Here is a 27,438-nt window from a genome sequence, read left to right on the forward strand (position 1 = left end):
CATTATTAAAAACACTAAAAAAAATCTAGTGATGAAAGTGAAAGCATAAACTCCACTAACAGAAGATTAAACATGGTTTGAAAATGCAGGAAATGAGCAACACAACATTAACATGAAGCCAAAAGCAACAGAAAACAGCCCCTCTAATATAGCAGTCCTATTGCATATATACACACACTCATGAATATAGTAGAATCTGCCAGGTGCCATGCATTGTTTGACTTAAGAAGTAAACCTGAAGGTGTAGTACTTAAAGTAAAACACTGCATAAATACAAATGTATATTGAAGTAGTGATAACATGCATTCTGTCAGCTAAACTAACCTAAGAAAAATAGCACAGAACTAAGCTGCCAGTAGACATCCAAACAAAATCAAAAAGATACTTCTAGTGCAAAAAGCTTTGAGTAAAGGATTTAGTAAGTGCTTTCATTCGCTGAACATAACAATGACATTCATCAGATAATTAAACCTGTCTGTTACACAGATTATAAAGAAAAGTAAAATAACATAATCCAAGCATCAACCAGTCATCACATTAGTATTGCAAAGACTTAACTTACAAAAAGTCAATATTAATTGCATCTTTCAATCTTGGTTTTCTAAAAGCATTACATTTATATAGTCCGAAGTCGGTAATGTCCAAAACTGAACAAATAGTTTTTAAAACTAAAACATTTCGACTTGTGTTTATACAAATCATTCTTTTCATCTCTGGATTTTCTAGCATAAGCATGTAAACGTACCCTCTCTTTCAGGCTCAAAGTGGCCTTCTCTATATGAGTAGTTCACAGGATGAATATTTTTCATAATGCACTAAATTTTGGCTTCACAAGTATATCTAAGGCAAACAGTCATGCCATAGCCAGACTATAATAGGGACTTAGGCATGAAATTACATTGTCTTCATCCAAAGCAGGAAAATGTGCTGCTCTCTCTCCTTTTAGTAACTGGTACTGGGACTTGAGAGCTCCTCATATTCAAAATAATCCTTCAGATTTTTGGACCTTTTTGTCCATGAACCAAGGGGTTACACCAATAAAATGTACTCAATGTCATGACCCCAAGTATATTCCAGTGTTTCCTAACAGTATTTTTAAGAGTGACGCAATCAGCTGTAAAAGTAAGGGGAACTGAACTTCATGGTCATATTTATTCCCTGTCAGTGTTTGTACCAAAGTCCACCCTAACGACAGGAGAATGCTGTCCTTTGTAAGCAAAAACATTCACAAAGGCATCCCCTGTCGGGTATCTTTGTACTATTTTTAAAAAAGGGCCTTATTCAATCAAGGGGGTGATGTAGATTCGGTTTTGGAGAGACATTAGCTGTTATGGCAATGCAATTAATTTGACCAGCCTTTTTTTTGGCAAGGGACAAGTTTCCAATTCCCCTTTTTACTTGTATATACTAACTTCCTGATCACATTCACACATGGGGAAAAATGAAAACCCAATTACTTTGAATCAGTGCCACTACATAAACAGAAATGCCCCTGCAATGAGTTGCTGCTTAGACCTCTGAAGAGTTGCATATTGACAAATAGTCATTGATTTTGAACTAAGCCAATTTACATTTGTAAGTCTGAACTCAACCAAGTGTAGGGAAGCACTTAACATTTACCCAGTGATGGAGATGTACATGCCACCAATTAGCAGTGACCTCCAAACTCTGTATACCAAGCTTTCCCAAAACATGCATGCACGCAAGTTCACAACTTTCAAGTGGTGTAATTAAGCAATAATTCATGACCGTGCATTGGGTATATAAGGATTTATCCACAGTAAGCATGTTTTGATCATGAGGTCAAAGCCCAAGTGATTAAACAAAGCCATGATTGCATTTAATTTTGGCCATTACAGCAATGTGTATATATTTTTTGTGTTCTTTCTCTTTAACCACACATTGGTTGCATTTTCCACTTGTTTCCCAGGTGGGGTGTCTATAAATGAATGGTATTTTGTGTGAAATGTTCATACACTGAAGAAGGCATTGGTTGCCGAAACCGGTCTGTCTCACTAATAAAGGGCTGTTTTCAGCCAGTTATATGCTATTAATTTAGTATTTTCATCTTATTTTGTGACTTCTGGATCATATACTGCTGGCCTTGTGGTATACATTTAAATCCTAGTACACCCACAGAGGAGTGGATTTATTGCTTTTATACAATTTCATTATTTAAAGAAATTGTTGACCTTTATTAAATGTCTTTGTGTAACACAGCTTCAGTCTTCCGTGTTTTTCCTTTATTACTGACGTACTGTGCATGCATCACACTTGCACAGTACATCAGTGCAGGAGAAGCAATGGAGAAAAGGCTGTCCGTTGCTGTTTGAGGGACAGTGGAAAAATGAAATAAAAAATGTTTTGGTTTCTTTTGTTTAGCAACATACCCTTTCTTTTGCTGTCCTCTAGCATATGCCAATAAAGACTGGCCACTCAATGGAACTTTTTCTATTGGTATACGCTATATTTACAACTGGCACACTTGTTAGGCTGTCTAACCTGCTCATTTTTGAACAGCATTGAGTAGTCATTATATAATGAAATGTAAACCGTGTGCAGTACAGATATGCATACTCAAGCTGATGTAAGGCATTAGCACTATCTGGGCAATTTGTACAATGATGTATACATGCAGTTTTGATGTGTCGAATATCAATTGCATTTTAGTGTCTGATGTAACATGATTTATTTGCAAATTTGTCTGCTTTCACTCTGTGACCTTGGTCATGGCTGAAAAGGATCAGCTTAACCAGTCCACTTCCTTGGTTAATAAATTAAACAGATAAATAAGCAAACACACACACACACACACAGACACACACACACACACACACAAATAATTATAAATGGGAATGAGCTCACTGCCTGGATACATTATGGCAGCATACTAGATGTGTAGATAGTGTGTAAGCATTTTTAACGTTGCACACACACACACATTACCTTACAAAGTGCTATTAGCACTATGGATGCCAGCATCAGCACTGCAACAACAAGTTAGACATATAGGAGTAAAGCCACACTTGCAGTCCAGGTGATCCAAGCATGAGCTTGGGGTTCTTTTGGTGCTAACAGGAGAAGTGTGATGAGGCTTAACCTCTTTGGCTGGAAGGCCAAGTGCTTGTTCACCCTGTGTGACAGAATCTCCACTGGAGACAAGGGAGCTCTCTGAAATGCTTATCTACAAGAAAAGGCAATGCCAGTTGGCCACTCCATGCAGAGGCATGGGGAAAGAAGTCAGTGCCGCAAAAAAAAAAAAAAAAAAAAAGCTCCTCCATATGGTGGTGTCAGTTTTGATATGCTTGCACCTTAACTCACTGGACAAATAGGCCACATGATTCTCATCCAGTAAAGCAGCCAGAGGGGCAAGCTTAATGGTCAGAAGAGGACTGGAGCAAAAAGACTAATGTGACAGAGTTCTGACACTGAAAAAAAAGTCAAGTCTTTGTGCCCCAGGGAGCATGTTTCCTTTATAGTTTGCAGTGATTCTACATAAGTGAAGTTAACTCTCGCCCGCTAGTCAGTGAGCTGTGCCATAAACATGTGGCACATGGAGTTCTGTTCTTGTGCTTGCCATTTTAATTACCAACATGTTAGAGCAGAAAGCAGCACCTGCATATACAGTGCCTTGATACCTTTAACAGCCCTGTGCCTGGCATGGAGCAAATGTGCAACTTGCTGGTTTTGTTGGGCAGATTCTTGGGGTTCATGTCAGGGTTTTTAGAAAGGAATTTTTTGAAAGGTTCAGACATAGAGATCAGCAGAAGCTGGCACCAAATACTTGACTTGCATCCCATGCAGTGGTGATCGATCAGTGTCTGCACAAGTAATGACTTGTCTTTGTACCAACAGGAATAGTTACAGTATCTCAGACTGGCTGACTGAGGGACACGACCACTTGCACCTATTATGTAAGCAAGCTGCTGTATTTAGTACATGACACATGTACTACCAAGTTTCTTTTGTTCATGGAACTGGATGATATATTGAACTAGAGGACTTTCTGGGGATATGAATAACACAGTGGACAAGCTGAGTACACAGTCATTAGGATATACTTGTAACTACTTAGCACTGCTTTGCTGAGCTTTGTGTGCTGTCTTCTCTCATTCGATGTCTTTTCCCATCCTCTGTGCGTGATTTCTCTGTACCATCCCTTCCTTGTTCTAAGTCTGGATTTCTACTGTGCTGCTAGACCGCATTGTGCTTCTGCTATGGCTCTGTACCATCCATGCATTTCATGTTCTGTGTGTGTTGTGCACGCATAGATCATGTACAGCTGCTCAAGTGATCACTGTGCAGCATCATTTTCATGTCCTTTGTCTTTGCTTGGGGCACCTGGAGCTCTTTTTGCTTCTTTGGCGACACCTGCATGCTGTCCTTACCAAGCTTTGTCTGTGGGTATATATTGTAGAATGCTTAAATGTATCATTTCTTTGACATTTCAGTACCATCTGTCCTTTGTTCTGTTTGTGGTTGTACATTGTGTGCATCCAGGGGACATTTTTGTTGTAGCAGCTTAACTGAAGCTAGCTAGTTTCTGCAGGAGGACCAAGGCTTTTACACTGTCTGGCAGCCCTTCCTAAAAGAGGCTAAAGGATATGTAGCAAGCAGGTAGCACTCAAACTGTTTACAGCCAGTATGTGTAGGACATTAACACTATCTGGGCAGTTTGTACAATAATATATACATACTGAAGGAGAGGAACATCTGAGCAAGTTATCCAGAAATCCTTGTTTCCTGTGATATGTGAATACTTGAAACACCTTGCTATCTGACCCTCCCGTCTCTTTATCCAGAGGGCTATGTAAAGGGGAATAGATGCAGTAGATTGTTATATGTGGAGTTCTGTAAGAGAAAAGGGACCAAAAATAACCCACAGAAGTGAAAGTCCACTCCTTTGACCATACCTTTAAAGTAGTAAAATTAGGGAACAATAGAGGCTGATGTGCCTTCTGTATGGAAAAGGAAAGGAGGCAACCAATGAAAAATGTAGTTTGTAGAAGTGAAACTTGCAGCATCTGTTTCATAACATTAAAAAAAAAACAAAAAAAACACTTTAATACTGTTTGCCTTTCTGGTTTTAGTGATCAAAGCAAGACGAAGGGTACTGCTCGGTTACAAAAGAAGCATCCAGTCAGAAAGAAACTGAGTAAAAGATGCAGAGGCACAGCCCAGCAGAAAACCAGACCAATAAAAGAGAGGTAGGTAGTTCTACCATGTGAACAATGTGTATGTATGTATTCTTGTCTTTACCGCAAAAGTCCAACTGGGTAATACACATTTTCAGCAGAGGTCAGGTAGAGAAGCTCCATTTGTTGCATTACATTTGGAGCAGAGTAGGATTATGGCATGACTAGGAATAACTTCTATTTCACCTCCCGGTAGGCACATTTTTCCATTTGACTTACCAGCATTAACATCAGAACTTGAACATATCCACTTATTTTGTGTACCTTCAGTGGAAGAAATTGGCTTGGACGTGTATAGAATATGGCAGTATGCAGCATTCAGAAGAGCAGGTGTAATATTTCAGTGGCCTAGATTTTTAATTATTTTTGCATTTTGGGGGAAGAATATTAGTGGTAACATTTCTGACCTGACATCGCAGATAGATGAGTAGAGTTCATTTGCTTTTTCTCCGGCACGGAAGGAAGGAAACATGCTAGTCTAACCATTCATACCACAGTGTCTGTATAGTATGTGTAAATGTATATGTATTTATTTGTACTTTTATATAAGCTGAGCATCTCCTGGATGTGTATACTTCTATAGGTTCTTAGATGAGTACTAGTAGGTCAGCTGCAAATGTGGGCCATTTTAAGTCCAGCCAGTTTCCCTTTTTGTGCTGAAATTAACCTATCCCATATTGTTAGAGATTGGCCTTGCCATTCCCATGGTCAATGTTCTTTTCAGTAGTCAAGGACTTGCTATCTGTTGCTAAGGTAGAGCAACTATAATGGATTAACAAAAATATACATACACACACATGCGCGCATATATATATATATATATATATATATATATATATATATATATATATATATATATATATATATATATATATATATATATATATATATATATATATATATATATATATATATATATATATAAAATAGAGATAGATATACACACATACGTACACACACACACTGAGTATAAACTCTGCCCTTGAATAAAGGATGGAAGAGATTCATAGTTTTTTTTTTAAATGTGGACTGTAATTTAATGTATGTAATAGAAGATTGGAGTAATAAAATGGAATACTTGAAAGAAGTACTGTCTGCTTTAGTTGACTCTACTGATGTGGAGGTCTAAAGCTTTCATTATTACTCGGGCAACCCGAGTTTAATTAGCAGCTTGGGCACTTGCTGTAGGTGGTGGAGAGGAAGAGGAATGACAAGGCAGTGTCTACATGCCTCTTCCAGGGATGAGGGTGGGTCAGTGTGTTGGGGGTCTCTCAGGCATGCACAGGCACCACCGATGATACCATAATCCTGATGGTAACCTAATGCTGCAGTATAGAGTGGCAGGTGTTTGTAGGATGTATCATCAAGACAGTTACGCAATTTCCCCTCACAATACTAGTGCATGTCTCCCGTTAAGACAAAAGGCTAGCATGTCCATGAGATGCAGCTCTTAAGAGAAAGACTGATGTGAAGCTGAAATATGATTACCTGCCTTGACCCCATGTAGATGTGTGGTGACTCATCCTTAGAACTTGCACAGTGACATTTAACTTTCCCTTGTAGGTGACCCTTCCAGAAGGAGCCTGTACATATGGATCACCACTACAGAGAGACCTCTGTGGGTGAGAGCAGTGGGAGTTTGCATTGAGCAGCTAAAAATCAGTGGTCAGTACCATTTGTTTGACTGAAAGCAACAGTAGTTTTGCTCCTCAGAGTCTTAACTGTTGCCTACTTTTCGCATGTACGGTAGTGGTCTTTCACTGCTACTCAAGTCAGGAGACTTGTTTCACTGCCTTTTGTTAACATTTGGTGACATTTAGGGGATATTTCCGGAAATCATCATGATAGCATAATTGCTGGTGAAACTTGCAGTATGGCTGCAACTAGTCTGATTAAAGGCACTTCTGCAGAAGCAGGCAGTCTAAATATATCAAATACTGATGAAAGTGCCAGTTCTGAGAACTGTGGCACTGGAATTTATTTGATTGTGCTACAAGGGGTATGGGTGGTGCACCCTCTACATGCATTGAAAGCCTAAAACTTGCCCACTGTAGCAGTTTATTTTTAGTTTTATTTCTCAGATGCTATTTTCTTTCAAAGTAGTGTCTTCAGTCACTTATTTTATTTCTTTTTTTATTGCAATGTTGACTTGTATTAAGAAGAATTTTTTTGTCATTTTCTTTCATAATATAGTAGGTTTGATGAATGGCCAAAGTGGCTGGCCTAGTATGTCAGAGAAAAGTAAGTTGTAATGATCTTACTACAATTGTTAATTGTGTGGTGAGGGGACAGATGTATCATTTTGGTCACTTTTTGTAGAACTTGTCAATTATAGCAATTAATAGCATGACTAATTAGAGACTGGTTTGTGTACCCTGTTTCTTTTGTAGCAGAAAGTCTGTATCAGCAAAAAAATGCTTTCTGTTAATAACTATGTACAGCTTGACCTGTCATTCCCAGACTTGAGACTACCATGGCATAGGGACTACCAAGTAACTGGTCCGAATGGAGAGATGATAAAACAAGCAAGAAAAGAAGAGTTGTATTGCTGGAACTGAATTTATCCTCAAATCTTGGTGAGTACCTTGATGTGGTCCCTGTTTTCCCAAAATCTCACCAAGGCAACACTTCTGTTCATTTATGCAACAGATCCATAAAAAACATTACATAGACAAACTTTGGGCTGCTTGGAACAAGAAGAGACCGAATAAATGCAAAAATATAAAGAACAAAGCCTAGAGATTATTGAAAGCTGTAAAGAAACATGAAGATGGGAAAGAAAGAGGTCTGATATGGTGCAATATTTATGCAAAAGAGAAAGCAAATCCAATACAAAAAAGCAGCTCCAAAGATATTCGAGGCAAAGGATCAAGGTATGGAAAATTTTACAATACAAAAAAGATCACAAACTGACTTGGAACAGAATATTAGTAAAGCAGAAGTTAAACAAATAGAAGCTGAAGTTATGGAATGCCTGCAAAGTGAATGATTTAGTGCAGAAAGTCTAACACAGGTTATGTCAGAGCATGATGGAACAAGTCCCCAAGTTACGCAGAAACGTGTAGAGTGGGAGACATCTGAAGAAATTTGGAGATAGGAAAGAGTGACTTAATATGGTGCAAAAGAAAAGCAAAATTAATCAATACAAAAAAAAAAAAAGCAGCACCAAAGATATTTGAAGAGATATACAGGCAAAGGAATCTGGATATGGAAAATATCACAATACAAAAATAAGAAAACTAAGGGGTGGGGGGATAGAAAATAGGATTAGTAATGGAGAAGTTGAACTAGAAACTAAAGTTATGGATTACTAGCAAAGTGATGGGTTTAGTGTAGAAAATCAACTTTGGTAACGTCACAGCATGATGGCACAATGAGCCCACAAATTAAGGTGGAATGGGAAGCATCTGATCACTTGTCACATGAAGATGCTCTGGATCTTTCAGTAAGAAACTAATACAAAAGTTCAGTTGGAGCTGCACTGCAAGGAAAGGAGCAGGAAATGGTGTCAACTCTGATGCAGTGGAGTGATAGGCCAGTGAGTTTTCATGTGAAAGAGCAACGGGTGATGCAGTATGCAGCATGCAGCTGAAGAGTCACAGGAAGATGATCTGGAACTTTCTGCAGAATTTCCACAGGAAACCACAAAGAATGTGCTCTCATTTTTAGAAGAAAATGATCTAAGGTAAGAGTTGGTTGATTTTAATAGAGATGGACAGACCTATTAAGATCGATTTAAAGAAATAGATTACAGAAAGAAAATAAGACCCATAATGTTAGTCTGTTAAAACATGAACCCAGTAATCCACTATTAAACTCATGATATAACAGATGTAAATAGGATATTACTGGGCAGATAAATTAATAGTCTTACCACAAAAATGCAGAGCAATATGGAAAAGAGGGGAAGAAATCAAATATTGTCATGGAAGCATTGACTCGAGAGCACTTCAAAGCAATTAAGACAAGAAGTGTCACTGTTAGAGTATAGAAGAATTAACATCTCAACAAATGCATAGAAAGATGTGATAAAAGCAATGCACAGTATCAGGATAGACCAGGATCTAGCATACACTGTTGCAAATAATAAACTAAAGATAACAGCACAGGCAGAAATACTTAGAAGACATGCAGATAAATATAAAGCAAAGTAAACAATAAGCAATTCATTTTTGACTCAAAAAAAGTTTGAGAATTGGGGAACAAAACAAAAGGAATAGGAACACCACTAAAGAACTAGACACATTTTGGAGACACATTTATGAAGATGCTGTGGAACATAAAGATGCTAAATGGATAGAAGTAAAAGAAACAAGTTCAAATGTACAGGATATGAACAGGGATGAAGTAACGGTCAGAAAAATTGGAAAACTTAAGAAAAGCTAACTGGAAAACCTCGGGCCCAGATGCAGTACCTGACTTCTGGCTAAAAGTAACATCTTTACATGTAGATTTAGCCTTGAGTAAGAACTACTTGTATGAGCATCCCAAACAAACACCAACTTGGTTAACAGGAAAAACAGTACTTCTAAAGAGTTAATCTGTAAGCCATCCTTAAAGCTATAGACCAATAACTTGCCTTTTGACGATGTACAGATTACATACTGGAATTGATGCTGACAGTTTATATTCATTTATTAGAAAACTCTATCATGGCAATAGAACAAAAGGGTAACAAAAACAGGTCCTATGGAATAAAGGATAATTTGTTGCTAAATAGTCATAATGAAGAATTGTAAAATGGGGAAGAATCCAAATATGGCATGGATAGATTACAGAAATCTGACAGAATCCCACATTCATTGATGAGTGCTTAGATATATAAGGTACATCCTACATTGATTAAATACATTACTGTGACTATGAAACGGTGGCAAACCACTATGCAATTAAGTCATGGCAAAGGACAAATTATTATCCAATGGATAGAAATTTAAATATTCCATGGTGATTCTTTACCACCGCTGTTTTATCCTGCCCGTAACCCGTTAAGCGGTTTACTTAACAGATTAAGTCTTGGTTATAATTTGGCTCCCAGAAAACAAACTTGCTTAAAGATTTCTCATCTGTTTTTATGGACAACTTAAAACTGTATAGTTCATCTGATGAAGAGTTGAAAGCACAACGTGGTTAAAACTTTCTCCGATATAAGAATATTTGGTTTTGATAAATGTGTGAAAGTAATATTTAAAGCAGGAAAGTTGCAGTACCAAGAAAATATCCTGTCTAGGATAGGAAAATGATAAAGGAACTTGAGCAGGAAGGAGTATAAATATCTGGGAACTGCTGAAGGATCAGCAATAAAACTTAATGTGAATAAAACTCTAAGGAATACTACAGAAGACTTAACTAGTAATGAAAACAGCCCTGACATCTAGGAATAACATCTAAACTGTAGACCTATTTGCTGTTCCAGTTTTAACTTTAGTTTTGGTGTGACTGGTCCCAAAAAGGTATTGGATCAGTTGGACAGAAAGACGAGAAACGTGCTTCACGTTTATCAAATGATATATAAAAATCTGTGTATCCCAAGATTATATCCCTTGTTCTGAAGGCGGTATTGGCCTCTTTGAAATTGATTTATATGCATAGATCTGCGATCATGAGACTGCATGCTTATCTGTTGATCTTGTCGGATCCAAACATAGTGAAAGTTTTACAACATGAGGAGAGGAAGTCTAAGATCCCTGCTTAATTAGCAGAAGCAGTTAGGTGGCAAGTGGGAATGGGAATCAAACCAGAAGTAGACAGAAATCAGACAGCTACTGAATGTACCAAAAAACAAAGAATAAAAGGAGGATGATCAGATGAGGAAGGAAATGTGGAAAAGCCATTAATATCGTTATATAAAAATCTCCTGGAACAATCTCATGTTGATCAGGATTTGACACAGGAGTGGTTAAGGAGCGATGAGTTGAAACCAAAGGATGAAAGGTTAATAATGGCAGCACAGGATATTGAACTGCATACAGGTTAGTTGACAAGTCCATTGAACATTTGGGGGAAGACAAATGTAGCTTCTGTTAAAAAAAAAAAAAAGTCGCACACCTTGTTGCTGGGTGTAATATTCGCATGGCAGAGAGCCTATACATTGAAAGACACAATAACAGAGCAAAATTATTGCATTGCAGATTGTGCAAACACTGCAATACAGATGTAGCTGAGAAGCAGAGACATCAACATAAGCATTCTAGAGAATGAAGTGTACATCATGTGGTATCACCCATTACCAATATGTGAAGTATGTTTGTTAAAGTTGATTTAATACAATTTGATTACTTTTGTATACATGTAAACTTGCCTGTGTCACAAGTGATGATTCAGTAAAGGTGTTCAATTAAAAAAATACATGCAAGAAAACCAGATATAGTAGTCCATGAAGTAAAGACAGAAGTAGCATTGATTGAAACTGTGTCGTACACAGAGAGAGTTGAGTCAACATATCAAAATTTGTAGGCAGAAATGAGAGCAACGTGGAAGAGATACCCAGACAGTTCAGTAGGAGTAGGAAGAATGGGTCTCGTAAAGAATTTACAATGGTATTTATATATGTTACGAATACATGCAACTCTGTATGAACTACAGGTGGAGTCCATTCTGGGCACACTGCAGGTGCTGCGAAGAGCACTTTTGGCTAATATCAAAGATTGAAACAAAGCTGATTTCATAAACTTTAATTAGACCCTTAGTTAGGAATTGGGTCCATTCCCATTAGAAACCCAAAAGACTTGGGAGAAACTAAACCAGGTATAATCTTGTTTTCCTCAGATATAATTTATCTTGATTTTTGTGTGTGGGGAGGACTGCTTAAACCAGTTGCTGGATAGATGAGCATTATGGTCTAATCCAGTCACATCTCTCTCTGCTCAAGCATTTTTTGAGAGCCAAAAACAGTGAGGCAGTCGCCCAAAATCAGGGATAGTTTTAAATATTACCCTAATTCTCAAGTTAATAGAACAGGCTTTACTTCAACATGTATTTTCTGCACAATAAGTATGGAAGTCTAATGTCTGTCATTATCGACTGACTAATCCTCAGTGATTTGCAAGAAAGGTCAAAAACATGAGGCAAAATCAAGATTAAACAAAATTCTGAAATTCATCAGTAAGAGTCCTGTGTGGCATTAAATAGGAGTCCCCTGTATCACAACTGCACTAAATTAGTTGATTTAGTTATCAAACTCTGCAGATTGAAACTAGTTATGTGCTTTATGTTCTGTAGAGTAGTTTCATTGGAATTCAATTTGTGCTGCCTCAAGAAAGTGTCTCCTGTCAGCTTGTACACTGGAATTACAAGAGAGAGAGTAATGCTGTGGTGGAAGTACCTGCAAAAGCAAAACTGCATTCAGTGGAGTATAAAGTAACAAAACCCCTATACCAGATGCATATAGGTCCCAACCAGAAAGACTGTGTAAAATGCAGCAGTATGTGGTCAAAGAAATTTACAAACCTCACTTTATTGAAGCATCATGGAAGATATGCAGATTCCCCTAAAAGTAATGTTTCAGACTTTTAGCACACTGACTCAAGTAAAATGCTCAATGGCCCATAGATGTTTAATAATGCATTCAGGTTGTTGAGGCAGATTCCTTTATTTGTATGTTTGCCCTTATTAAAGCTTAGAAGTAAAACATAAGTGAGCCTAGTTATGTTCTGAAACATTCAGGTCAAGGAGCCTTTGACACAAGGTAAGAATCTCTCATGATACCTTGATAGTTTTACATAGAGTTTATACTGGAATGTGAGTATTTTCAGTCATTTGCAAGGTCTCATTCTGAATTTGATTTGGTGGGTGCCATTAGTGTGTGTGTGTGTGTGTGTGTGTGTGTGTGTGTGTGTGTGTGTGTGTGTGTGTGTGTGTGTGTGGGGTAAAACAAAAATACCATTTTATTAAAGAGCTGTGCAGTATTTTTTTTTTGTTATATTTGTTTCTTGCCAAACATGCATATTTCACTTGTAACATGTTTGCATCTACAGGATTCTGTGTGCAAAGAATCCAGTGGAAGAAGGTCAAGGGAGATTCATTCAAAAACGAATCAGGTCAGTACTTTACATCGTATTAAGTTGTAATATTTTCACTCGTACAGCTCCGATTTGGTAAGGTGGAGTGCTGGGTTTTGGAATTAGGTTTCTGAGGACACTAAGAGTGGAAGTAAGAGAAGCGGATGGCAGTGCATTCACTGCACCCTGGATGGATACAAACAAATGTAATCTGGTATATAGTATAGGATTGGGGTTGCTGTTTGTCTATCTGCATTTCATAGTTACTAGGAATCTGGTCCAGAAGACCGTGGAATGATCACCTAAATTTCCCAAGTGCCCCAGAACATTACTGGTTAAGTGACTTGCTCAGTCACATGACAGACAAATGGATGCTATGAGAATCAGTCCATAGACTACAGGATGCAGCTTGTAAAACATTTCATAGCCTTAATCATCTGTGCTCACTGCATATCCTTTCTGTCAGTATATTTTAAGTATTGAAACAAGAGACTTACTGTGTTAGGATGATTATTTTTTTAAGGCTTTGCAATAAGGTACTTTAATTCACGCTGCGCAAATCTATCCCTGGGATTCAGTGACACCTACACAAAGTGTAAACTGTTGTGACTGAACACACAACACAGACAACTCGCACCTTCTTCCTCGCAATTTTAGTTTTCCTACTGGTATCCTTGCAGCCTTAGATATTGACATGGATTCATGAAGGTTACCAACAATCTTTGAGTGACTATAAAAAAATGTGAATGTTCTTGAATACATATCGTGTGTACTTGGTATAGGCTTTATTGAATCGGACCTTGCATCTTTTTTGTGATGGAGATATGCAGCCATTTCAATATGACTGGAAGATGCATTGTCACACCGAGATGAGCAGTGGATACTTGGCTATTCCACGATGGCTGAATGATGAATATAGATATGTTGCCTTGTCATATAAGGCAAAAGACCTGTCAGTGTTCATTAAAAAGCATGTAATTTTCTTTTTTGTCTAATAATGTCGTACTGGTAATGCTGAAGTGATTTTATTGGCAAAAATCGTTAAAAATGTTGCCCTTGGAGACTAGGTGTGTGTGGTACTGGGAATTTTGCTGTGATACATTATTTTTTGAACAGCATGCACAGTTTGAGTATTTGCCTTTTAGTTATAGAAAGCTGGAAATGGTTAGCAAGAGCAGTTTTTCATTTCCATGGTGTTTGCCTTCTGTCTGCAGTTGTGTACACTCCTGTTTTAAGTAAGATGGGAAGGGGGTGTGGGAGAAGGGCTTCCCTCATTTTACAGTTATAGTGCATAGGTGCACTTAGTTGACTGGTGTTTCGGTTTGTGTTTAAAGGTGTGGTGATTCTTTGCTGTTTCATCCTAGATCATTTCCACAGAGTGTATGAAGCCATATTGCAAAAGATGGGTTGATGTGAAATGGATTCCCCAGTTTCTGACATTTAGAGAGAGAGATTTGGCCATTCCAAGTGGGTTAGGAGTAGTTGCAGTACAGTAAAAGGATGTTTGCATGTGTGAACTAGACTGGAGATGTATGGCTGTGCTACTGGCATGACTTATTGGGTAGAAGATTAGTAGTGGAGCCTTTACAATAGGAGATGTATAACCATACTACAGTTAATAACAGAGATGTGATCATGAGATATACAAAGCCATACCAGAATGTGCGAGATGAGTAACTGTCTCTCAGTGAGTGGTAGTTATATGGCCAAGGAGGGTAGGTGTTGTACAGCTCCCTCTCACAATGGTATGTTTCTCAATATGCGGTATGGCCTAGCATCTGGGCGACGCGTGCCACTGTGGATGAGATGTGTAGTTATCTCTGTGTGGGTGATGCATAGCTATGTCTTTGTGGGTGAGAGATGAGCAACTGTGACACATGATCTGAGAGGTGAGTAGCTCTGCTACAGCAAATTGAAGAATTGTGTCCATTTGTCATTTGAGAAGGAAATGAGTGATGGCATAGTGTACGTGAATTAAATAGTCTTGCCTCTGTGATTGGGAAGTGCGTAGCTGTTCCACAGAGTAGAAGGTATTTGGCAGTGCCACAGTGGCTGGAAAGTGCTGATGGGAGTAGAGTAGCTCTGACAGCTCATGATAAATGGGTAGCTGTACCCTAGTGTGTAAGATGTCTGTAGATGTCTCTGTGGACGAGTGTGATGGGAAACAGTAATACCTCAGTGAGCAGCAAAATGGTTAGCCTTACTGCATTTTATAGAAGATGACTAGATGTGTAACAAATAGTGTGCGTTTCCCTCAGTAGAAAATATACACCTGTACCACCATGGCTTGGAGGCATGCATTTGCAAATCAATAGGTGGGAGAAGTATAGTGATCCCTTACTGAGTGGGAAATTTGTAACAGTCTGTCAGTGGGTTGTTGATTTGTAACCGTTATGCTGGCTAAGACTTTATTAGCCGTATGTCAGTGAATGAGAAATGTGTAGCACTTTCACTGTTGCAGCATATGTGGTAATGCCGCCGTGGGAGATTAGTAACTTTGCCTGTTAGCAGGAGATGTGTAGCTATCCCTAAATGGATGGAAAGATTGTAGGATTGCCGCATTGTTTAGAAGATGTGGTTTTATACTGTGAGGGCCAACTTAATTTGCCTCAGTGAGTGAGATGTAAAGTCTCATAGTAGCTAGGAGATGTGCAGCCATGCAATAATATGTTGAGATTTGTGCAGTGCTACAGTAGTTGTCAGTTAAATATCCTCGTCAGTGAGTGGGAGAGGAGAAGTAGCCCTACTGAAAGTGTGACATTTTTGACCATCTTACTACAGTTTGTGGGACTTGCAGTTATGTGACAGGGTAGAAAGTGAAGATTTTTGCACAATGAGAGATCTGCAGTAGTCCTACAGTGGTAGAAGTTGCTACATAGTCTTTCCACAGTGTGCAGAGGGATATGTAACTATGTTCTACTGCAGGAGGAAGATGTGTAGTTTTATCGCACTGATTAGATGTGCGAACAGGTACAGTGGATAGCTTTGCCATATTTAGTAGAAAAGGTGCAGCTTTATCTCGTACAAAGGGTGTCTGTTATGGTGACAGAAAACAGTAGGTCACGCCTACTTAATGTTGTGGAATTTTTTGAGAAGTTCACTAAAGCTGTGGATGAAGGTTAAACATAAGCTGCCTACCTTACCCTGCCTAAGGCATTTGACACAATACCTCACTCAGACTTTGTAGCTAAACTTGCACAGTTAGGCATAAACCCATATGTCACTTTGATAGCCAGTTACCTCACTGATAGGATGCAAGGTGCTAGGATAGGGGAGTACACCACCACAGTGGCCAGTCACTAGAAGTCCTACAGAGATCAGTGTTTGGGCCTCTCCTTTTTCTGAAGTCAGGGTGAATGCCAGGGGCCTCTGTGTGACAAATTATGAAGATGGTTACATACTAGTTTTGGTTACTGAATCCCTTAAAGACCCTACAAAAGGCCTGAAACTGCTGCCAGAGTCATGGACTAAAATTCAATGTGAAAAAATGCATAACAGAACCCTTTTGAAAGACCTCCACCCCTGGAAATTGTCACATCGATACTACAGCCCTAAAAGTAAAATTAGTGGTCAAGAGATCTGTGATTGTATGTTGACAATGGCCTGATCTTTGTTCACCATGCGTCTGTTGTGGATACCTCTTGATTGTCCAGATTTTTGCCTCTTTTTGGTCTGCTCCTCATTTATAAGAACAGTATTTAAAAATTGCCCCCATTTTGGGCCTTTGTCCTCCAGTTTATGGCTTTGTCCACATTTCTTGTGCTAAAAAGTTGAGAGGTATGCTACTGTGATGAGAGAATCATTCCATGTTGCGCAATTTATAAGTAAGGGCATGGCATCCAGGTCCATGGAGGTCATTGTTCTGCTGTACTTGGTTCTCATCAGACCAGTTCTATACTACCTTTCACCCTTCAGCATGTACCTAACCAGGCACTTGTAAAAGCCTGAGACAACAGAAGTTGCACACAAAAAAATGCAGAGAGTAAATAAGTCTTATGTGCACTCTCTCAAAGCCCTGTCCTGTACACACCGTCTTACAGACTGTTGTGTGGTGATCATTCTCTAATCTCGCACTGGATTTGTTACACATCCACAAAACAAATGGCGTCAAAAGTCCCTTTTCTAAGGACCTAAACATTGTTAGCAACTTAAGTAGGACATGTTGGAGGGACAGGTACATGTTTCAAAGATTACCACAGGTACATGTTTCAAAGATTACCTCTTCTCTGGAGTAGGCTTGCCCTCTGTGTGAATCAAAACCTATCCCTAACCCTAGTCAAAAGTAACTTGGACTGGTGGATGGGAAACTGCAAATTTCCCCCTGGTTTGGTATCTATGCCCTAATGGCTAGGGGTAGCCTCGAAACGCTTGATGTGTACAAACCTGTATTGTAACCATAAGATTCCTTGGGGTATTGACACGTATCTGCAATATTTTGTTTAATTTGGGGCAAGCTTGACCAGACATAAATTGGCTCTTGGGCAGATAGTACAGTAACCACCTATGACTCTTTAACATTTGAAATGCCAATATCGTCCTCAGTCCAAACACACTAACACTGATGTGATGCAATAGCTTTTATGGACCAACACAGGTTTTACAGTAGTGCTGCTAGAGCTTTTACACTAACGAAAGCCATTTATACTCATGGTCAGAGGGTGGTAGACTAGCAAACTGTATAAGAACTTGTAATTTTTTTTATGAGCAGTGCATGAAATAATGTGGTAGCATTAATGTTTGCTAATTTTGCATCAACTGCAGTTATTATAAAGGGTGAAAATGACACTGGAGATGTTCAGGTAACTGAATAGAACACTTGCACCCTCAGCATACAGTATAATTGTATTATAGGGTATGTGTTTTTTTAATACAGTGTGTTAAAAGGTGTTCATAAGACCTGAGTTTAAGAAAACTACATGCTTTTTCGTTTCGTGTAGTCAAGCTTTAAGAGAATGCAACATGGTTCCAATTGAGCCTCCTTTGACTTATTGATATCCAACTTGCAGAATGTTGGGCTACTGAAACTGTGACCCTAAACAGTATGAGTAAAGTAATTGACTGAATAAATGTTTTTTGCAAGGGTAGGAGTAAAGTTCCTCTGGATTCTTTTTTGTTTAAACAAGAAACTTCTTTGCCTATACATACATACATACATACATTCATACATTCATTCATACATACATACATACATACATACAAATGTTTCAAGCACAGGCGTTAAAGCCCTTCTAGCTTTCCAATATGCCAAAACATTTGTTCCCATAATAAATGTCCAGGCTGTTCTTAAAATATCTAAACTAGTACTTGCTTTAATGTAATTTGGTAGTCTGTTACAAGCATCAGCTACTCTGTCAGAAAACCAATTAGTACACTTCTCATTCCTATAGAGTCTCCTACATAGGTTGTCTGATTCTCTAGTACTTTTTGATAACCCCAAACATTCCCAGAGGTAGTGGTCCCTAAATGCCCTATATACCTGAATAAGATCTCCTCTTAAATATCTGTGAGACGCTATACAAGTTCAGATATTAGTCTTTCATAACTTAGATTTTCACATCCATGGATGACTTTAGTATATTTCTGCTGTATTCTTTCCAGTTTATTCATGCTTGTTTTTCTATAGGATTTCCATATTGTTGTTCCATACTCTTTTGGGTCTAATGTAACTAACAAACGATGACTTCATTATGTTTGATTTCCTAGACTTTATAAATCTCTTTATACAACCTATAGTTCTATAACTGTCATTATTCAATTGGTTGATATGATTAGAAAAACTCATGGCTGAATCTACCGATCTGAAGTAGGACTTCATTTGTCAGCAACCTTTGGGATACGGATCCGATCTCGGATCCGAGCCGGCAACTTCTATCACAGCATAGATGCGAGCTCCTAGCTCCTCCCTTTACCCATAATCCCCTGCCAACCCTGACTGACCTCCGATCTAGTTTGCCGCTCTTCAAGCAACAGCTAGATTCCAGAGCTCTTGGTGATTCTGTGAGAAAAACAGTTCAACTTTTTCTTGTATTTCTTTAAACGAGTGTCTGTGTGTGTGTTTAGGTTTCCCCTTAACGCTAATTTCTCTTCCTTTTTTAGCTTAAATTTTAATTTATTTTTCCTCCCTGCCCTCGCTGGTCGCAGTGTGTGTGTAGTGTGTAGGGGCCTAGTGAGTGTGTTTTACTTTCAGTGATGTCTGAGGCCCCTAAAGCCATTTTTTCGAAATGCAGAGTGTGGTCACAAGCTTTCACCGGCTGATGGCCACACTCTGTGCGTTAGGTGCCTTGGGGTTGAACACCTCTCTTCGGGTTGCGTGATTTGTGCTGCGTTCAACCCCAGGGCACTTAAGGATCGGAGGTCAAAGCTGGTTCTGGCGGGCCTTTTGCCCCCAGACCCGCCTCCGGTACTTCTGTGACCGTTACCCAGTCTTCGGTAACGGCCACTCCTGCCCCCCTCCCTCCAACCGGGACTCAATCTCCCACTGTGGCCTCGGAGGTGAGGGAGGCCAGGAAAGAGAAGCGGAGGGAGAAGCACCTTAAGCAGCGGGCAAAGGATTCCTCCTCGGCCCCGCCTGCCAAGCTGGTTTCTCCCTCCAGGGTTTCTGGTTCACCACCTCCTCGGATCCAATCCCCTTGCTTCTCACCGGGACCCGAGGAGAAGGTGACCCGGTCCCCGTCGAGGTCATAGAGGCAGCACTCCAGGCCTGCCTCGGTGGCCTCTTCGAGGTCCACATTCAGTATGTCGGACGCGGACATGGACCGGATGATGATGAGGTTCATCCAGGCCCAGATGCAGATGGGAGTGCTCTTGCCCCCCCCCCCCTCTGGGGGGGAGCTCGACACCTTTTTTTCGCTCCTATAGCTCCTTCTCAGACCCGCCTCCCGGGTTCGGAGCTGTCTGAGCCGAGCCGCGTTGGATCCGGGGGTGGGTCAGAACCGACAGTGCTGGACACTTCGGCTCTGACTATTCCCTCGAGTTTGTCTGATCCGACCTCTCTGAGCTTTGGATCCGAGGGATTCTGTGTGCTCTCGGCCCCGTCCCCGTCGGAGTGCATGGGTCCTTCGGATCCGATAGTCTCGGCTCTGGGTCCGATCAGTCAGAGCAGCTCCCCCTCTGCTTTCGCGGTGGTGGAGAGGGTGCTGTTGAGTGCATCCAGGCCCCCGGTCCTGGCTTCGGCTCCCCCTTGCACTCCCTCTCAGCTGGTCCTGGCTCCCCTCACCCGGCCTTCGGGGCAGCCTGCTTCAGCTCCTCTTAAGTGTTCCATTGGAACAGGATATTGCTGGTGAGGACTCCTCGGACAGCCCCCCCGAGGAGGTTCCTTGCAAGTCTTAAGTGCAAAAGGAGGCACGTGGACTCCCCCTAGTCCCTCACTGAGGATACAGACTTGGATGAAGGGGAAGGCACCCCAAGGTCACGCCCCCCCCCCAGAGGATGTCTCCTTTGGAGACATCATGGAAATGCTCAGAATCGGGGGGGGGGGGTCTGCCCCCAAGGCTTCCTCAGAGTCCGTATTCCTAGAGGCATTCGAGGCAGGACCATCTACCTCTTGGGTGTCCCCTTCCCCCAACCCCTTAGTGGATCTTATAGCCACTAGGGCTTGGAGGGAGCCAGACACTGTAGAGCCTGTTCCCAAGTGCCCAGACTAAATTTTGAGCCCCACGTCAGAGAACCCATTGGAGCAGAGGTCCCCCTGTGGATGCCGTGTTGGTGGCGGCAGCCACCAAGAGTTGGCTCAGGAGAGCCCCACGGTTCGTCCGCCGAGCAAGGAGTCTTGCGCGATGGACCGCCTTGGGAAGTGGGCCTTCAGTTCAGTGACCTTCTCCTTGAGGGCCATGAACTATATGGCACACGTCATTTGGATGCAGCGCATCTAATCAAAGAATACGCTGCCCCCCCCCCCCGGGTCCATGTCGGAAGGGGACAAGCAACTGTACTCCTCCCGAATGTCCACCCTACATTCTATATCCAACACCTCTCTGCGGCTCTTGTCTCACGCCACTGAGGGAGCCGCTAGAGCAGGCGGAGTTGGGCTGGTCATGAGGAGGCAAGCCTGGCTCTAACATTGTGACTTCTCTGATCCCTTTAAGGCGTCATTTGCGAATGCCCCTTTTGATGGTTCTGCATTGTTTGGCAAAACTGTTCGCGACGCCCTTGTCCAGAGCGAGAAAGATGGGAAGACGTGGTCTGCCGTCGGAGTCCGCTTCTCTGCTCCCCAGAGGTCCTTTACCAAGAACCAAAAGGGTCAGAAGAAGATGTGGTTCCGGAAATCGCATCAATCCCAGTCTGCTCCGGACAACCAGTCCTCTCGTGGCAGAGGAGGACAGGGAGGACGCCGCCCTAGAGGCAGAGGGGGTCCCAAGAACTTTGAGTCCAGAGAACCTTTCTCTGTGAGGCCCACGCAGAACCCCTGAGGGGTTACCCAGCTGCTCCACTCTGGAGGCAGTCTGGGGACGTTTTTCGAGACACCTAGCAATGTGGGAGTCCATAACAATGGATCGCTGGGTGCTTCATGTTATATCCAGAGGATACCAAATTCCCTTGTAACAATCAGAAGCCTCCCCGATGTGCCACCCAGTCAGAGGGAGACTACGGCTGCAGAAATTCAGCAGCTCTTACAAAAAAGAGCCATCCAACCCATCCCCCCAGATCAGCACGGATCAGGGTTTTACTCCAGGTTCTTTCTGGTGCCAAAAAAGACTGGGGACGTGAGGCCCATCTTGGACCTCTCTCTCTTGAACCTGGCAGTACCAAAAGTAAAGTTCCGGATGGTCACTCTGCAATCTATCCTCCCACTACTACGGGAGAATGACTGGATGTGCTCAATAGACCTCAAGGATGCGTACTATCATATTCTCGTGGACGGACGCTCCAGGAGGTTTCTCTGCTTCCAGCTGGGAGCCAGACATTTCCAGTTCAGGGCCCTTCCCTTCGGTCTCACCTCAGCCCCCAGGGTGTTCACCAAGGTCTTGGCAGCAATAGCGGCCCACCTGAGACTCCAGGGAATTCAGGTCTTTCCGTACCTGGACAACTGGCTCCTTACTGCCCCAACAAGGCATCTTCTTTGCTCATGCAGGGATTATTTCCTCAGTCTGGCTCCACTCTTAGGGTTGACCATCAACACGGCCAAATCCTCCCTGGCTCCTACACAAGTATTGGATTTCACAGGGGCGAGGTTGGACTCCAGACTGATGCTTGTTTTCTTGACTCCAGATCGGCTTCAGAACCTGAGGTTGCATGTGCAGGCCATCCTTCAACTTCAAGCTCCTTCGGCATTGGTCCTGAGGGCTCTAGGGTCCATGGCGGCAGCAAATTCCGCTGCTGCCATTGGCCCGGTTGAATGAGGCTCATACAATGGTCCCCATCTCGCAATCCTGTCTCATCCCATCTCCTTAAGCAGGGTTTGCAGAAGGTCGCTTGTGGTGGCTCCAGTCCTCCAGTCTCCACATGGGACGCCCCTTCTCTCTGCCTCCGCCAGTTGCCACAGTGGCCACAGTAACCACAGACGCTTCTCGCCTGGGGTGGGGGTGGGGGGGTACTATTCGGGCAGAACCGTCCAAGGCACATGGAACGACATAGAGACCTCTTTGCATATCAACATCTTGGAGATGAGGGCGGTGCTTTTGACGTTGCAAGTGCTTCACAACCCTCTTCCGGTGGGGACGATTGCGGTACAGACGGACAACATGTCAGTCATCTGGTACATCAACAAACGGGGGGAACCAGGTCTTACCCACTCTGCCGCGAGGCCACGAGAGTGTGGGAATGGGCGATATCCACCAACCGCTTTCTCATCACAATGCACATTCCGGGACTGTCCAACATATATTAGCGGACAGGCTCAGTCATACTATCCTAACTCCTTACGAGTGGTCTCTCAATCCTCTAGTGGCAGAGCAAATATTTGCCCAATGGGGGTGACCTTGTTGCGATCTTTTTGCCTCTCAATCAAATACCAAATGCAATGATTAGTTCGCTCTGATCCCCCCTCCGGGGGAGTCCCCGAGAGATTCTATTGTTCATGCTTGGCCTCCCGGTCTGCTTTATGCTTACCCGCCTCTGCCCCTGATGCTGAAACTATTGCAGAAAGCCAGTCAGTTGGGGAGCAAGATGATCCTCATTGCCCCATTCTGGCCTCATCAGACGTGGTTCCCTTACCTATGGTCTCACCTGATTCATCCGCCCTGGATGCTGGATCCCCTTCCGGATCTCATTTCACACCCCCTGGGTCTTCCAACCCCGAACCTGGCCAACCTAAAGCTGACGGCTTGGTTGCTCCAGTTCCACTCCTGATAAGGACTCACAGAATTTCATCTCCAGTCAAAGCCATCCTAGTAGCAGCTCACAAGCCCTCCACCAGAAGGGTTTATCGGAGTAAATGGAAACGTTTTTCCATTTGGGCGGAGCACTGTCATTTTAGATTTTAGATTTTCTATCTTCTCTTTCACCAGGGGGCTAGTTCTTCCACGGTCAAAGTGCAACTTGCAGCAATTTCACACTACCATGTAGGTCAGGAGTCGGGCCCGCTTATTACTCCCAAACTGTGTAAGACCTTCCTTAAGGGTACCTTCCTTTTCAGGTCCCTGGTCAAGGAGGTGGTACCCCCATGGGATTTATCTCTAGTTTTACAGGCCTTGACTAGCCCCCCTTTCGAGCTGGTGGCCACTGTTTATCTTAAATGCCTCTCTTGGAAAACTGCCTTTTTGGTGGCCATAATTTCAGCCAAGAAGGTCTCGGAACTCCAGGCTCTGTCAAACCACCATATTTGGTCTTCCACCCAGACTGAGTTCACCTCGGGATCAGTCGGCCTTTCCTACCTAAGGTATCGTCGGAAGCTAACAATCAATCTATTAATCTTCCAGTATTCTTCCCCAACTATCAAAACAAAGGCGAGTATAAGCTGCACTCTTTAGACGTGCACAGACAACTACGTTTTTATACTCATCGAACTACTGGTCATATGCAATCCGATCAGTTGTTTGTCTCCTTTGCTAAAAACAACTTCGGCAAGGCTGTTTCTAAGGTTACCCTCTCCCGATGGATATCTAGTTGTATTCTCTTAGCATATCAGAGCTCTGGAAGGCCTGCACCTCAGGGAGTCTGTGCACATTCTACGAGGGCCATTGCTACATCGGCTGCTTTCAAGGCTAGAGTTTCTCTGGATGACATTTGTTCCGCAGCCACTTGGGCTTCATCTCATACCTTTATCAGCCACTACAAAGTAGATATTGTCTCCCAAGATAGGGCGTCTTTTGGCTCTGCAGTGCTCCGGAATATCCTTCCATGAAGGCCACCCAAGATTTAGGTAGCTGGGGACTCTGTCCCAAAGGTTGCTTAAAGTCCTACTTCAGATTAAGAAGTTATGTACTCACCATAACGTTCCATCTGAGTAGGTATTTTCATTTGTCTGCAACCATCCCCCCTCCTTCCCCCTGACCAAAATGATCCTACTTGGGGTTTTTTAGATTAGTTCCCTCTGGGACACTACTAGCTGTGCTATGGGGCAAATTTGATCTGAGGTCAGTCAGGGTTGGCAGGGGATTATGGGTAAAGGGACTAGCTAGGCGCTCGGATCTATGCTGTGATGGAAGTTGTCGACTGTCATTGTCCATGTTGGTGTGAATGACCTGAGATGCACCTCCCTGGACTACATGAAAAGAAACATGGAAGAGCTCTCTGATCACATAGCCCAGGCTGGTATGACCATGACCCTGAGTAGCATCCTGCCCTCACAAAAAATGATGCCACAGTATAAAGAAAAAATGATCAATTTCAACAATTGGCTAAGTTTCTGGTGTCATTCAAAGGGGATCCAGTATCTGTCCGCCTGGGATGACATGCTCAACAAGCCACATTGCTTCGCAAGAGATGGCTTGCACCTGTCACCCTTAGGCTTTTGAATACTGGCCAAGGCTTTTGCCGTCCCCATAGTGCCTTTTTTAGGCAAGGCTCAAAAGACAAACCCACCACCACCATAAATGGCACACGTAACCAAAAACTGAGGGTAATGCTACTCAACGCCAGAAGTGTAAACCTCAGTGTATGCACTCGAGGCACTCCTCAGTATGGAGAACATTGTTATCTGTGCAGTAACAGAAACCTGGTTTAAGGCTCCAGTGAGGACCCCAGCACTACCAGGCTATAACGCTTACCATACTTTTTGGCCACATAACCCGGATCAAAACACAAAAGATGGGGGTGTACCCATATTCATCAAGGATACCCACACCGCCACGTTAGTGGTGCAGCACAATGCCTCAGATCATCCATGTGCAACTAACAACTGGCAAAACTGCAATTCAAATTGCAGCTTGCTACAGATCACCCACCATGACCCAGGACCCCCATTCCGCGTTTCTGGAGAACTGGAAAATATGAAGGTCCTACCACATGCCCTAATATTGGGTGATTTCAGTTACCCAAACATTAACTGGGAGAACTACTCAAGTACCAACTCCCTTGCCCAACACTTCCTAGAATTTATAAACTCGAACGCCCTGGATCAACTGGTCAACACCCCCACCAGAATTGACAACATATTGGACCTGGTCATCATCAACATGGGTGACCGGTGTTTCACACCGGAGATCAACCCCTCGCTGGTTAGATCAGACCATAGAATAATCACTCTGGATATCCACATTCCACCTGCACCCCCAATCAAGGAAACCACCATGAAAAACTTTTCAAAAGCAAATTTCATGTTAAGACCGAGGTGGAAAGATTCAAAGCCCCCATGCTAAAGGACAATGCTGTCCAAGCTGCTGAATCCCTTACAAAGGCACTCTATATGAGCACCTGCAAGAATGCATGGATCATGCTATGCCAAGCAAAACCAAGACTCACTCCTCCAAGAAAAGGAAACCAGTCTGGTGGACCCCTGCCATGAACAAGCTATACAATAGAGGGAGGAAACTAGTACAGAAAGAGTAAAATCCCAAGAAGGAAAGACATCCCTGATGAACTAAGACCTCATAAAAGCATCCAAGGTTAGCTTTGAAAGAAATATTGCCAAGGACTCCAAAGATAACCACAAAGGGTTCTTTAGCGATGTCAAGTACCTAAGTGGAAACTCTCAGATCTGCTCTGAGTTGGTGCAGAATGGCACAAAATACACTGAACTGACTGATATTGCCAACATTCTGACAGATTTAGTGAAAAGTCACCCCCCACCCCTTAAAGGGTCCATAACCATACCAGAAGAATGTAGAGCCCCGGCAATCACTGACACACAGGTTAAAACGGCCCTATCCAAAGCCAAAAACACAGCTTCAATGGAATCGGACTGTGTCCCAGGCTGTGTCTTACACAAGCTCCAAAATGAACTAACCCTTCACCTAAACGCACTGTTAAGCCTGACTAGCCTGGTCTGCAAGGCTATGGAGTGCATCATCATGGAACTCATTAACAGACATTGGGAACCTCAACATTGGACTCTACCCAGTTTGGCTTTAAGGGCAGATCATGCCTCCTAAACCTGGTGGACTTCTTTGAGACAGTTACCAAGGCTTTAGACGAGGGAAAGGAGATCCACACAGCCTACCTAGACCTTGCAAAGGCTTTAGACACCATTCCCCATTCTGGTATAGACCAGCTCACCAGCCTGAACACACCCCTACGTCATGAGATGGGTTGACAATTGGCTCACTGATGGAACCCACACGGTGAGAGTTGCAGGCTCTAGGTCCGACTCTAAACTGGTTACAAGTGGCATCCCCAGGGCTCAGTCCTGGGACCAGTCTTGTTCAGTATATACGGCTCTGTGGTACAGCAAGCACAGGACTATGGCTGACTAAGTTTGCAGACGACTGCAAACCGGGAGCCATAATTGACTCTCCGGCTGATACAGACATCCTCCAGAAGGGTCTCACTAAGACTGATACCTGGTGTCAAAATCATGACCTCAAGCTAAATGCTAAAAAGTGCATCGTTCTCCGCTTTGGAAAAAGCAAAGTACCCACAAATTACCACATACGTGATAGTCCCCTAAATACAGAAAATGTAATAAGGGATCTGGGGACCCAAGTAGATAGTAATCTCTCCTTTAATCATATTGCCAAGGTGGTTAGAAAATCCTTCTGTGGCCCACCTAATCACAAAAGGGTTCGCATCTAGAACAAAAGGTTATTGTGCCCCTCTACTCATCACTCATTGGACCCATCAGAGTACAACTCCCCATTTGGGATGTACCTTACAAGACACTTGCAACAGCTGGAAAGACCACAGAAGTACCTCACCAAGAGGACTAC

The 27,438-nt window shown here is 42.3% G+C and overlaps 1 protein-coding gene across 2 annotated transcripts in view; it reads left to right on the plus strand.

The window, feature by feature from the left end:
• Nucleotides 1-27,438, plus strand: part of LOC122811939 (zinc finger protein 692-like) — a 427,256-nt gene that overhangs the window by 262,713 nt on the left and 137,105 nt on the right. For both annotated transcript variants that reach the window (XM_044084123.1, XM_044084124.1), the window contains 2 exons: nucleotides 5,091-5,207; nucleotides 13,172-13,234. In XM_044084123.1, coding sequence (XP_043940058.1) covers nucleotides 5,091-5,207; nucleotides 13,172-13,234 — 180 coding nt within the window. The remainder of the gene's footprint in view (nucleotides 1-5,090; nucleotides 5,208-13,171; nucleotides 13,235-27,438) is intronic.

Source organism: Protopterus annectens, chromosome 9.part0 (assembly GCF_019279795.1).
Source record: "Protopterus annectens isolate FY-2018-M chromosome 9.part0, PAN1.0, whole genome shotgun sequence".
Taxonomy (NCBI): Eukaryota; Metazoa; Chordata; order Ceratodontiformes; family Protopteridae; genus Protopterus; species Protopterus annectens.